At 41.0% G+C, this 14,034-nt stretch overlaps 1 protein-coding gene across 1 annotated transcript in view; it reads right to left on the bottom strand.

The window, feature by feature from the left end:
• Nucleotides 1–2,173: 2,173 nt before the first annotated feature.
• The window catches only part of LOC105566016, a 131,403-nt gene continuing 119,542 nt past the window's right edge, over nt 2,174–14,034 (bottom strand). Inside the window, exons 5-7 of the mRNA XM_012019688.1 lie at nt 4,405–4,646; nt 4,059–4,191; nt 2,174–3,792 (exon numbers count right to left, since the gene is read on the bottom strand). Of these exons, the coding sequence (XP_011875078.1) occupies nt 3,023–3,792; nt 4,059–4,191; nt 4,405–4,646 (1,145 nt within the window). The 3' untranslated portion in view covers nt 2,174–3,022. The remainder of the gene's footprint in view (nt 3,793–4,058; nt 4,192–4,404; nt 4,647–14,034) is intronic.

Here is a 14,034-nt window from a genome sequence, read left to right on the forward strand (position 1 = left end):
AATCTATTTTGTTTCGTTTTGCATTTTCCGGCGTATCCGACACGACACGGCGCGTCGCGACGCGGAAAGATTTTTATTTAATTTTATTTCTATGTTTTGCGCCACACCGTTGTGTAAAATGAGACGCAAATGAGATGAAATAAGTTGTGGCAATAAATGTTGTGGCGTTATAATGGAACAAAATCTTGGCATGCATCTCTTTCTCGCGAGCATGCAATAACGATCCCTTCCCCGGGGGTAGCCGCCCTCCCTCGTACCTGTAACATCAATTAAAATTCTCGTGGTCGATGCGCCGCTGTTTCGCGCGATCCGACGTTTTTAATTGGATTAGAGCGAGACGGCTAGAGCGGCCGAGGGGAAGGTGGCTCGTTTCGAGGGTGCGAGATTGCGGGAAGGGGTCGGCGGGATATTTCCGGGTGGGGCGGGGGGTGGGTTAGGTAGGTTTGCGAGGTAGCGAGGTAAATGACAGAGATGAGCGACTCTGTGTTCCCTCTTCCAGCCGATTCCACCGATGCCGCCGGAAGGGAAGCGTCGCCGGAAATGAGGAAATTAACTTTTCCATCGCGGTTTAATTCGCTTCCATTGAAAATTTCATGCCGCGTTTGAAAAATCGCCGGCTTCTCGCCGGCTTCGCTAACGCTGCTTCGTGGTTCAAAGTTATCGCAACATATTCGACACGAGCGACACAGATTTTGCAGATGATACGCGACCGGCGTCGTTCTGCGTTTTGGATTTCTCAAAATCGCGCTACGATAAACCGAGCGATTCTCATCATACGCCCGCATCTGCATTCGCAACACGCCGCGTTAATTATGTATTCAATAAATTTTAAACGCATTGAAATGAATTCAAATTGCAGATTAATATTAAACGGCGTGCGCTAATTGGCCGGCCAATTATGCGGCGTTAATTAAACATTAGAAGCAGCGGTTGTTAATGTGAACACTATTTCGCCATCTATCCGGTTTATCTTCGAGTTAAACAGAATTTTGTGTTAGAACGGTGCCACCTTTGAACCGAAATTGCAATTGCATTTACATCAAGCTTCCTGCGTAGTACCATCGGTCGATTTTCTTTCTCTCTAAATTTGCTCTCCGACTATAAATCCATGAATTTATAATTTACAAATATTTAAAAAAAGGTATTTAAAGCTTTCTAAAAATAGATTTCCACCCATGCCCATATACCATTTATTTTAATACATGCATGTATTGATATTTTTCCAATTTTTTTACTTTATATGGCACATAAAATTATTATATAAATAAAATTCTATCTTAAATTTTGACACGATTTACAAAGCTTATAAAGGGGATTTAACATAAAATCTTTTTTCTAAAAAAGGGTATTCTAAAATCTAAAGGAAGGCCAAGTTAGTGAAACCTTGTACATATACATATACGTAAACGGAAAGGAAATGACAACGGCATAAGAAATTGTTTCTAACTTGTTGCTCTCGAAAAATAACAATTAAAATTGGTCCCGCTCCTTCTGTTGTTTTCTTTGAAAAATAGTGTTTATTAAAAGAAGACCACCCTATAAGTAGCACAGTGCATTGACCAAATATTGGTTAAACATTGCCCCAATATTTGGTTGTCTTACGCCAATGTTTAGCCAATGCACTGTGCTACTAGGGCAATGTTAATGAATGTTTGTTTCTTATCCTGCGCATCGAATAGTTAATATATCCCAAATAACACAGGTGATTGTTACAAACTCAAAAAGTTTTATTCTTATAAATTCTTTTTAAATTAACATAATCTGTTCAAAATGAACTGCAAAAGAATTCCGGTGCGAATTCTAAGAAATTCCATTTACATCCCTAAACGAATTCAGAATTGATGATAGAAGTAAGTTCTTATTGAACTCATAAGAGTGCTTTGAGCACAGAAATGTGCGATGGAAAATGACTCATTTTATAATTCGAAAATTCAAAAAGAATTCTTTTTGGATACTTTGTGCTATCTGGGATGTATGTGAATAGAGTAAAGGGGAGAAAAACAACGTGAGTAGAAAAGAAATATTTTATTACACTCAACTACGTACAGCATATTGATGTATGTATTATTCTTTTTTTATGTGGGCGCACAAACCATCTGCTGTCTATTCCAATTGTAGAAGGAATTCAAAGCCAGTAAAGTTAGAGGTAAAAATAAAAAACTTTCGAGTAATCGTAGCATAAACAACGGAAACGCTTTTATTTCTGATATGTCCTCGATTAGTGATACAATTAGAGCGTGTACATCACTGAAAGAAAAATCGGAGAAATCCATAATCACAAACCATTACACTTGATTTGATTAACCGGGATTTTCGCGGTACACTTAATATTAAATGAAAGTACGAAAGTTGCGCCCGACTTATCTTGAGTATATCAACCACCAATTATATTACAACATATTGACTATATTAATATTTCACCTTACAGCTTTGTTCAATTGGTTATGCAGCTGAAACGCGATTACGATGTTAAAGTTAAAGTCTTAACAGCGAGTGACGGACATTATCTTACTTTTTCATTATATAAAATGACGAGAGAGTAATCTGAATCGTTCATCATTTTCATCTGTTATTTAATTAATTTAATAAATTGTTCGCAAGGTCATTGGCAGTTATGTAAAATTACGTTCGCATTTATTTTCTTGCACGAATTGTACTTTTAAAGATTCTACTATGAATCCAACTATTTCGATATCGCTTTAAATTAACGCATCATCACGGTATAATCGTATGATTTTGGCATTGTCCATATGATATCTTCTCAAGATCCATAGTAGGAACCTGTAACACCGATAGTCGATAAGAACGCATGTTTGGTTTATGTACCGCATGTCGGCAAGCGCATTGTTAGTAAATGTGGCAGAGTTATCTGTAGCTGGTAAAAAATCCCATTCTTTTTGTCTCTCCCCTTGCGCGCGATCAGTGATATCCTCCAACCCAATTCGAAAGTCGTACTGAGCTCCGGCTACAGTGGGGTGTCCTCTTCTGGGAGTTACCTCGGGGTTGGAGGCGGTGGTGGTGGTCATACAGCGCTGCCGGTATAAAAGCCCGCCTTGCCGGTTAGCCCGGACGCTCGCTTTCTCTTCTCGCATTCCATCGTGCTGAAAGTATTCTGAGCGATCTGCGACTTCCGCTTCGGATTCTGCAGGGTCATGCTACGTTGACTGGAATTGGAACTGGAGCTGGTGCCCGGCTCCGATACTTTGAGAATGCCCGAGTGTATCGTCCCAAAGTTCTGATAAATGTACTGCGACTGAATGGCCGATACCGAGGCGTTCTGGTTCTTCAGCGTAATCGGGACGGTCTGTCCGGCCAGACTGTTGAATCTAGTGTCATAACCGAACGGGGTATCTAGCAAAGATTCATTCTTATCGGCGTAGCCGCTCAGCCTAGAATCGAGAAGGCCCTCCTTGTCGACGAAACCGCTCAGTCTGGAATCTACGATATTCTGATCGGTGTTTCTCGCGGGGAACTCGGTGTACCGCTGCTCCTGGTCGGGCTCCTTGTTATCCGTAAAGGCGATCATGTTCTGCCTGGAGTCGGACAGAATCCGGGTGTCGATGAAGCCTTCTTTGTCGGTGAAGCCGCTCAGTCGGGAATCTATAACGTTGCCCTCAGACTTATCGAAGTTGTTGTACCGCGGGTCGATGCTCTTGCCGTCCGGGTAGACCGGTAAGACGTGCGACAGGTCTGCCTTATCGACGTAACTGATGGCCTGTGGATTCGACGCGCAGATATCGGGCGCCGACTTGCAGAGCAACGAAGTTCCTTCTTCGACTATTTTTTGAGGCGCTAGGACACAGAAGTGCGGGCTTACTTTCCTCCAGGGCATGAGAAAGGGCGTTTATTATTTTACAGGGTGTCCCGCAGCACTTCGGAGATTTTTGTAATTTTTTTACAGATCATTCGGATTTTTTCCTCGGATTTCAAGATCCTGGCATACCCTCCGACCGTAGGATCTCTACGGATCCCTCGATCCTTGCAATTACGTAAATGTACGGGTATGCCGCATCATCACACATACGCGGGACACCCTCTTTAGCGATAAGTTCACCCACTTTTGGTTGGCTGACCGAAGGGTCGGGCCTGCGGCGGCCCCGGTGATTTCTGATGCGCCCTCACGAGATACTCCGAGCTGAACCCTCTCTGCTCCCTCAGCTTCCTCTCGGCTCCCGGGACCATGACCCTCACCTAAAAAGGAAAGCAGAGACCGCATGAATATCCCCTGACCGTACGAGACACGACTGCGAAACAGACGACGATGAAGCTAGGAATCCACTTGCGCGATCTCGGGGGGAGGATGTTGTTTCATCGGTTTAGCGGGGCTCTAATGGGGTCCAAGTGGATTCCTAACTAAAACCGCGCGAGCCGATCCGCGGCGAGAGTTTTAATCGACAACTTCACCATCTCCTCAACCGTGGAGAACCGCGCCATGTAACCGGACATCGTTAAAACGGCCGCCACTTCCGCCAGCATCAGCGCTAATCCCGAGAGCTGCAGGCACCAGCCGTAATGGTACTGAGGTAGACCGTTATCGTCCATTTGCATGCCGGCCGTTGACGGCAAACTGTATTTCCCTGGTAGTTCTAGTGATGCGTCCGACAATGCTGACGCCAGAACGATCAAGCCGCCGCCCAAGGAAAGTCCTGGAACAATCACATATACAGTCCACATGTATCGCTACGGTGATATTGAAAAAAATATATTGGAAAGTTCAATGCCTCTTCTTCCTCATGACGATTGACTGTTGAGACAGTTTTGAAAATGACATGTACGGCGGCAAAGTTAAATAGTTTTTCCTTTCAATAATAATTGACCCACTGCGCCTTTCTCAACCGAATTTCAATGTATTGTCTTCAATCATTTTTCAGATATCCTAATTAGCGATGCGCAAAAATATCGAGTTGGAAAAACTGTATACAAAAGTCGCGTGAAAGATGTTATTAGACTACCTAGATCTAGCCCAAAATGGGCGCCTTCTCTAATTAACAAAATATTTATCGAATTTAAGACAAATTTAGAGTTTTCTCTAATAAACGAGGAAATAAGATTTAGATCCACGTTCAAACCCTGGCCGAGGTAACTTTTCGCAATAGACTTTAAATTAAAATTATTTAGACACTAACGTCCCCCGTCTTGGCTCTTATTCCTTTATTCCTTTTGTTTTCACATCAGAGCCTCATGCATTTGATTAATTGTTTAAATAAGGTTTATATTAACTGTTATAAATTGTATTATCTCAGACCCACTTTAAAGTACATCTGTATTATTCCTTGCGCGAAGTTCTCAATTACGAGTAGTTTCACTCCGCACACAGCGACGAGCTGAAGCGCAGCGACCAGGAGCGGATAAAATTGCCAAACTAGTAAGTAAGACGTGACCGCGGGACATGTTCAAGGATTCGGAGCATCGCGTCGCCCGTACGCGCTGTATCATGACAATGGCCCGCCGTCGTGCATCTCGAATATCCGCAGTTAAGAAACGCAATAACGGGACCAGCTCAACCCCCCGTCATAACGCAGCATCCTCGGAATCGAATTGGCCGTACGACCGACTGATCGACCCCCAGCGGTCTTTCATGCAAATCTTTCTACGGTTTCACGGGTGGAAAGGGCGACGCGAATTAGATCGAAGCTAAATTAGCCGCCAAGTCGAAACCTAGGCGGGATTAGGATCTCGAGTCTAATCAGAATGCGCAGTCATGTACATGTTATATTAATTGACTAGCGCATCAATTACAGCACTGTCCGGAAAAGTGAGGAGTAGGTACCCAATAACGCTGTCAGTATCGATCACTGCTACGAGGATAATCTAACGGTTATTGGGCACGTTTGTGCTGGTCACCGCTGACTGCCGGTGACACGTTAGACGATCAAGGGGCCTAACGTTTCCAGCGATCGACAGTCGCTAGGCATATCCTCGATGATTATTGAAATTATTGGCCTTAATTGGCAAATATATGCCTGCGATCGACGAGTTTGTTACAACTTAAAAAAACGGTTCATAACGCCCGTAGGAGCTTTTCGTGGTTGGGAATATCGGGAATTGACTATCGATTACAAGTAACTTCCCCTTTAGGACGTGGCGATCGAAGCCGGATATCGCTCAGTTCGATAAGCTATAAAGATTTCATTCCGGTCGCCGTCGTCATGGGAATCTCCCGCATTTGTCGAGGAAACGACGCCGCTCATATTGCGAAGCGCCCATGGTTTACGGAAGGTACGGACGATCGAGTCATAATAAAAACGGGATTGGCGGCCCGCGAGAGGCAGCTTATGAAGGGGAAGAAATTGTCCCTTCAGTCTTTTCGCTTGTCGCTGTAATGCCGCCTTACCGGATACTGAATCCTCCTCGACAAAGGACTTATCGACGATAAAATAATAATTTCGCTTGGGAATCAATTTATTTGCGACGAGAAACTTAATAGCTTCTGCATATCTTCCATCAATCGAGGACGTCTCAGGGTGATTTACGGTTTCGTTTCCGTGGCACGTAACGAAATTCAACACGACTGGATAACGGATTACGAAGTTTATTCTATTACCCATTATTCTAACATCTTCACGTTTTTCTCGCCGATGAGGGTGAAATGCATTAAACACGATTCGTTGCTAAGAACTGAATTTAACGTGACACAAATGTTTCATTGCAAGTCACGTAAATAAAAGTTTGTAGTATCCGCGCAAATTTTCCGAATTTAATCGCGAAGGACGTGCATTTCGCAATGATGGATTGTGTAAGTTTATCTTTGCGCGCGAATAAAGGATTAATTTTATTGCAGCAACTGGTAATTCTCGGTGTACCTGTGTACGCTCTCTTGCAGTCGAATAATATCTGACTACGAGCGAATGCCACGAATACACCGACGGAAACTTCCAGCTCTGTCCTTGTTTCCACGTTCGTCGACTAAATTGCAATTACTGCTAATTAATTGAGCAAAGGTTTGTCCTAGCTGCCGGCGGACAAAGCAAGGCGCGACTACACGAATGAAGAAATTCTAAATCAGCATGTCGATTGTAATTCCGCTAAGATATATAAATAAAATGAAGACCCTGACAATTTCTAGCAATCGAGAAAATCTAGGGGAAGAGAGAGAGAAAAAAAGAGAGATCCTATTTTGTGTATATTATTTCGTAACTTACAAGCGCTCGTAAAAAAGGCATAAATTAGCTTTGATCCTACGGTTCCTTCAATATTGCATTTCTTTAATATGTTATTCTCTCAGCAGAGTTTATTTCTTATGAAAGAGTGAGAGCGAACATTTCGCATTCCCTTTTAAGAATTTAATCAGTAAATTTGGATTTTGTATACTCTCTTATAGGTTGCTACCATTTTTTATTTTAATTTTCTACACATCAATGTGTATGGAGTAAAATTTAAAATGTTCCGAACAATGCATATTCAAATTGTTTAACAATTATGTGATATAATAGTATCATGTAAAAATTGTATAAGGATACTGATTAGATTAGAAAATTATAACACAAAAATATGGACGTTATTACGGTTTTGCATTATATCTTTTGCTGATTTTTTTATGCACTGGAATTACAAATAACATTGTAACAATCAGCTGTTGTTAACAAGTTTATTACCGACAATAAAGTTTATTTTGTGTTATACGTACTCGTATATTATTTTAGCTTTTTTAGTAAAAATTTAAGTAGTTAATTAGCTATTTTATTAAAAGCCTAGCGAATCTGCTATCAAATTTCATGTTACTTTAAAAAGTAAACTTTATTTTCGTTTAATACTTTGAAAATAGAAATTAAATGATTTATTTGCTTTCAGGATATAAAAATAATATATCATTTTTTTCTTTCAAATTTTCGTATCATGAATAAAACGAAAAATTGCAAGGTTCTAATAAATCAAGGATAAAATTGCGTCGCCAGATTTTTCGCAACGACGAAATTGCATTTTCTTGCTTTATTAAACTGAAAAATGATTTCTCACGATTCATTTAAATCACATAATTTTTTTCTCTCAGGATACAAAAGTTCTGTACAAGATAATGAATTCATTTACGCAAATACTCTTTTTTTTTATCGAGAAGTAAATTTTATTCTTCGCATAAATGCAGAATTTAATATGCAACAATGGTCTATTCATCGCAATTAATTTGGAATGCAAAGAATAGATTATATCGAGCGCGAAATTATTTTATGAAGCATCAAATATTTCGGGGCATGCATGCAACATTAGCAAACACACGGCCTTACAATTAATATTCGTTTTTCTTTCCTGCGCTTGCACACAGCGCGCCGTTGCGCACACAAGTCGCGCTATTCGACGCTCGGACCGAGAGATTTCGTGTATCGTTACATATTACTGTGTCTCGAAACGTAATCACCGGTGAATAATTGGTATCAGCCCGCGTGATTAATTGATTCGGCAATTAACGATTCATAAGCGTATCAAGGCGACGGCTGTTTACTAAAACGGATATTTCATGCGACATTCGTCCATTCGAAGTGAGAATCGAGGCAACGAGTAACGGGAATTAGAAATTAATTTCATTCCGTGGCGGCTTTTCACAGACAGTAATCACTTCTTTAAAACGTTAGATTTCGAACACATCTCGCATCGCCCTGTGAATCTTCCGTCGGTTTTTGGTGTAATTTGTCATTTTTCAGGTAACATATGAATTGCCATGAATGATTCAAACAGTGGAACATATTTACCGCAACATATATGCCGTTTATAAAAAATATTTCGTGTATTTTAACATCGGAGAAAAGACTTGGATGGTCGAATAGAGTAACCATGAGGCGAGTAATTTATTTATATATTATTGGTATCTCTCGTTTAATTACATATCTATTTCATCGAGTTTACTCGAGTCATATAATATATTTCTATGATGCAAATTACAAAAAAAAGCTTATTTATCATGCTTATAAAAGCTTAAGGAAACGAACTCGCAAACTGCATACATATAATTACGCGGTGAATTTCGGTGAATATTGACTCGACGAATACAGCAGAGTGCAGACGAATAAAAAGTGCCGACGTGCGCGATATTTCTCCGAGTATTTATTATTTTGAGCGCTTTAAATTTGAATTTTATATTTGCATTTTGCAAACCGCGATGCCGTTGTAATGTAATTACAACTCCGGCGTTGCGCATCGTATATCGGTGAATGTCGTATTATCTTTTATTTTAATCCGAGATAATGGATCCGTGAATATAGTCGCCGTTAAATGCAACATCTCACAGATGCATTGTGTGCACATATTAATATTATATGCACCAAAATAGATAGGCTAGGGCAGATTAATGCAAATGTTTAAACCAGTCTGGAACATGCGTAACCATCCGTTGATCTATTGTGCATACAAGAATACATACATTCAAAGCTCACAGAATAGAGGTAATTGTTATCGACGCATTATTGATCGGTTTAGCCATTTACCGGCGCATTTTGGTGTCATATTATGCAACGGAATAGTAATTTCATAGTGAACGAATTGTTGGAAGATTTATAGAAAATTCACACTCGTGTCGCGCGTAAATGGGATAGAAAGTATTTCACGTCTTGTGGGTGAAAAGTAAAAACAGCAATTTTCAGAGAAAAGAATTGTCTTTCTTAATCCAGCCATTATTACTTCTGGCATTTCTTCGCCAAGTATTCTATACCGGCAAGATCTTCGGGTTGAGCATTGAGAAGAGAGTGAGAAATTAGTTTTAGTATCGATAAGATATTCCCTTTCTAAAAAAGAGATATTACCGGCTTGAATGTCGTTAATATCAAACAGTCGATACCTCTTTTCTGCGAAGCCGATTGGTTTTCTCGAAGTGCGATATGCTTCACTTCTCTTTTAGATTCGTGTCATGTTTCAGCTCGCATGTGAATTTTGACAGTTGTGCAAAACTATACTTAAAGAAAGTCAGAGACTAAACAAGAAGTTAAAGAAAATGAAGTTAAAGTTAAATGTTTAGTTGAGTGAAGAAGAAAGAGAAATTCTTATTCTTCTAATGAGATACAATGATATAACTAATCTTCTTTTTAAAAAGGTATATAAGACGTTTAATTATTAACTCTGTTCCGCGATGCTGATTTTCTCGCTTGGCTTTGTACTGCGAGTAGCTGTCACTGCGGAGATCGTGTAATATGTATTTTGACAGAGTGTTAACGTCAGATTACGTCTTCTTCACATGAGAAAAATCTTAATGTGTGAAGAAAATCATGAATAAATATAAATTAACACCAAACCGCGCGCGCAATGCTATTTCCAATAAAGTGTTTAATACCAATTTATATTATTATTAAAGTAAATAATTCGATAATTCTTGCCCATAATAAATGAAGATTTGCAATTTAGCAATATAACATTTGTATGCCTCAACTATTGAGGTAAAATCTCTAATTTCAGCAATTAGAATTTAAGTAACAACGATTTTTGTTTCGAAACACTTTCTCGATTGAACAGAATTAATCGTTAATTTAATCAATACCAATAAGTCCGCGGAATAATACGTCAAACGTAGCAACAGTCACAGAACAAAGTAATGTACAATAAAATATTAAGTACGGAATTTTCCATTGCGTAGGCAGGCCAACGAATTCTCAACGTTTTTTTGTTGTTTTTCACTCGGCGCGGTATCGTACGACGATTAAGCGGGCCAACGAATTCTCAACGTTTTTTTGTTGTTTTTCACTCGGCGCGGTGACGTACGACGTTTTTGCGTGCCATCGTGTACCTGAAGGTCGCTGCGCAATCATTCGCTCGCCGAACGTCGTGCCGGCAGGCAGCGTCGAGAGTCGCTCCGTGTGCCGTATTATTTTCGCGTTATCGATTTCCAAGACGCGATCGCGATAAATGTGGGGATAAAACGCTATTGATTTGCACACGTTTATATCGCACGCGCTTACCGCGCGTCGTTACATTATGTAAATGTAGTTGAAAGTGGTCTCGATTAATCCGAATCAAAAATTCAAGTTGTTAGTTTGAGTAATTTGTACGATAGAGAGTCACGCGATGTTTGTTAATAATATTTCGTGCGTTTCGCGGTATTTCACATCGCGTACGGGAGTGCCCGAAATTTCGCGCGATCGATGATTTTCGCGAGTGAGTGTTGTGCAAGTGCAACAAGGAAATCTGAGAGGAGGAGGAGGTCCGGGAGGCATCGGGCAACGGCACAGCAAACGTGAGGTGAGTGTTTTACATTTTTATATTATTTGCTACTTGTGCAAAATAAGGCATTTGTTCTCTGCTTTTGGTTTATTTATTCAAATGATTCGAACGAGGATTCGAATAAGTGTTACAAAACGAAAGTGTAAAATTTTGTGAGTTTACATTTAAAAGGAAGACTTTTTTTAGTGTTCTATAATTATTTCAATAAATACCTATTATGAAAAATATAAAATATAAAATATATTTAATAAAATAATTTGGATTTGCATAATTATTCTATAATAATCATATATATTTTTTATTTTTACAGTTTGACGTATATAGTTAACGATGTACAGCTCTGTTATTGCAAATCGTATCAGTGAGTTATAAATTACCTTTTATTTTAAATTGATGTTGCGCATACAGTACCTTCTTTGCATATATACAAATTCTTAAAAATACACAATGCTCAAGAACAAAGTGCGCGCGCGAAGCGTTCGTTTTGTCATTTCTAGTTATTAAAAAAAATCGATGATAATATTAGCATCGCGATATAATTATTTAAATACATTTCTTGAACAATAAAATTCATAAGGCTCTGACGTGAAATCACAATTCGAAGGAATAAATGAGATAAGAGGCAAGACAGAATGTTAGTGTCTAAATGATTTAAAATTTTTTAGTTTATTGCGAAAGATTTCTTGAGTTTATTGTTACATTAAATTGTTAGATTGAGAAAAAGTAATATAAAGTTCAGATATAATTTTCAAAATTGCAGTCTTATTTTATTCTAATCAGAATTTATCAACTTAATTTTATACCATGTTAAACGAAGCAAACTTTGAGATTAAACGTGAAATCAACCGCGCAAGAAGAATTAACGTCGCCTAAGTTATAAAAATCGATACAAATCGATGGCCCAGCAGACGTAGACGCAATTACAGGTTTCAAGGCGTTAATTCTACGCGATGTAATTGTAATTCCTAATTTTTTTTTTCGAAAAACACTGAAATTTCGCTATTTTCTCGACCGTTATGATTTTTCAGCTTAATTCTCCAGCCAATAAACTCTTACACGCGCAGATTTCCAAAGCGCTTAAATACGTCGTTAGATTTACATGTCTCCATGCGAGAGATTCAATTTCGGTTGTATATCTTATCGAGTTCACCGGGTTTCCTCGTCATCCCTCGTTCCGCGCTCCGCTCATCCTTCGCCTGAACATCGAAACCTAATTCGTCAGCGGTAATTATAATCTACTGGTTAAACAGGGCCGAAAGTTGCCGGGTCATTGCACTCTCTTTCATCCTGGCCCGCTCACGACCCCGGTAACGTAACACGCGTGTATCTCTTGTGCTCGGTCCCTTGAAAGTGCCTTAGATCAAAGTTGACAAACTTGATTCACCTTATTGGGGCCTGGGCTCGGCTTTCACCCAGGTATCGGTAGGGGTTAGTTCGGCACTTGCCGCACGCTTTGCCAATCTTGGTTAATCAAACTACGAAGCCGGACATTCCGCCGGAAGTGGTCCGAGATACCCCGGACCCGTTTCTTACCGCCGAGCCTGGCGCTTAAACGCGGGGCGCATTCTGCAAATTATTGATAACCGATCACGTTGCTTGAATCGCGCGAGCAAACTTCGTCGCTGTTACTCAAACGGTAACGTGAACAACATGATCGTTCTACGTGGAGAAACAACTGCAGTAAGAGTCGGCATTTACATTTCTCGAGCAGAAACTTTTCTACGGAGTGAGAGAGCGGAGTTTAATAAAACGAACTGCGTATCGTTCTCTCCTTACGCACACAGCGAGCTGTTCGAAAGCGCTGGAATCGCGCTAATTACACTATTTTATTAATCAGCACGGTTTAGCGCCGTTATTAACATTAATATTGATAGCTCATTACGACAGATCGTTAATATCGTTAATGACAGAAAGACGCGGTGATAACAGCGATAATGGAGATAATCGCGCGGGGCGCCGTATGAATAAACAAAAATCGCTACGCACGTGGGGGGTGGGGGGGGGGGCTAAGGGCGGAATTGCGCGGGTGCATCGCGATCGCGTCGGTGTTGGCGGGCGGACACGCTCGTCTGTGTACGTGTGCGGGGGAGGAGGGCGGCGCGAGTCGACGCGCGTGCCGTACACGGCCGTGATATGTTGCTGGCGGGTCAAGTTATTTAATCCCGCCGGTATAAACCATAGCCGGCACGTCTGAAATTTATGCACCGGAGCCGCGCCAGAATGCGCGCCGCGCCCGCACGGGGGGACGCGCCCGCGCGCGACCCCGAAATATTCGCGCGCGTCCTCCCGGAAGGACCCGCTCCCCACGTCGTTGGTCCCCCCTCGGGTGTGCCCCGGCGTCGCGCGAACCCCGCCGCTGGCAGCGACGTGGTTCTCTCCCCCTCTCGCGATTTACGGAACTCGATATTCCGAGATCGCGCGCGCGCGCGCGCGTACGCTTTTCTCTTTTTTCTTTTTTTTTAGCGACCGCGATAAATTCCGTCGCGCGTTGTTCCGCTCCGGCGGTTTGCATAAACAATCGCAATCGGCGATCCTTTTTTTTTCAGCGTTCGGCCTATCCCGTTATCCGCGGTTATCGTGTACCGAATGCCTAAACCGGTGTTCCCGTGCCGGGGTATTTTTTTTTCTCCCTTTGTGAATTCCCTATTCGGGGGATTCGCGAACTCGATGAAATTTTGTTACGAATTATAATTATTTGACGACAGGGAGTAACGACTCTCGGTTAATCAAGTTTCACGAGCGCAAATGGAGGATAATCTCTTTTCATCAGTTAGCTCTAAGTGGACTTTATTCTAACAGAATTTTAACGCGGAGCCCTCAGCTAATCTGACATGTCCGAGAAGTTTGGCTGCATATCTTACGGAATCATCTTACGTTTCTCTCCTTAGATATCCT

Source organism: Vollenhovia emeryi, unplaced genomic scaffold, assembly GCF_000949405.1.
Source record: "Vollenhovia emeryi isolate VEMERY1.0 unplaced genomic scaffold, V.emery_V1.0 DF939147.1, whole genome shotgun sequence".
NCBI lineage: Eukaryota > Metazoa > Arthropoda > Insecta > Hymenoptera > Formicidae > Vollenhovia > Vollenhovia emeryi.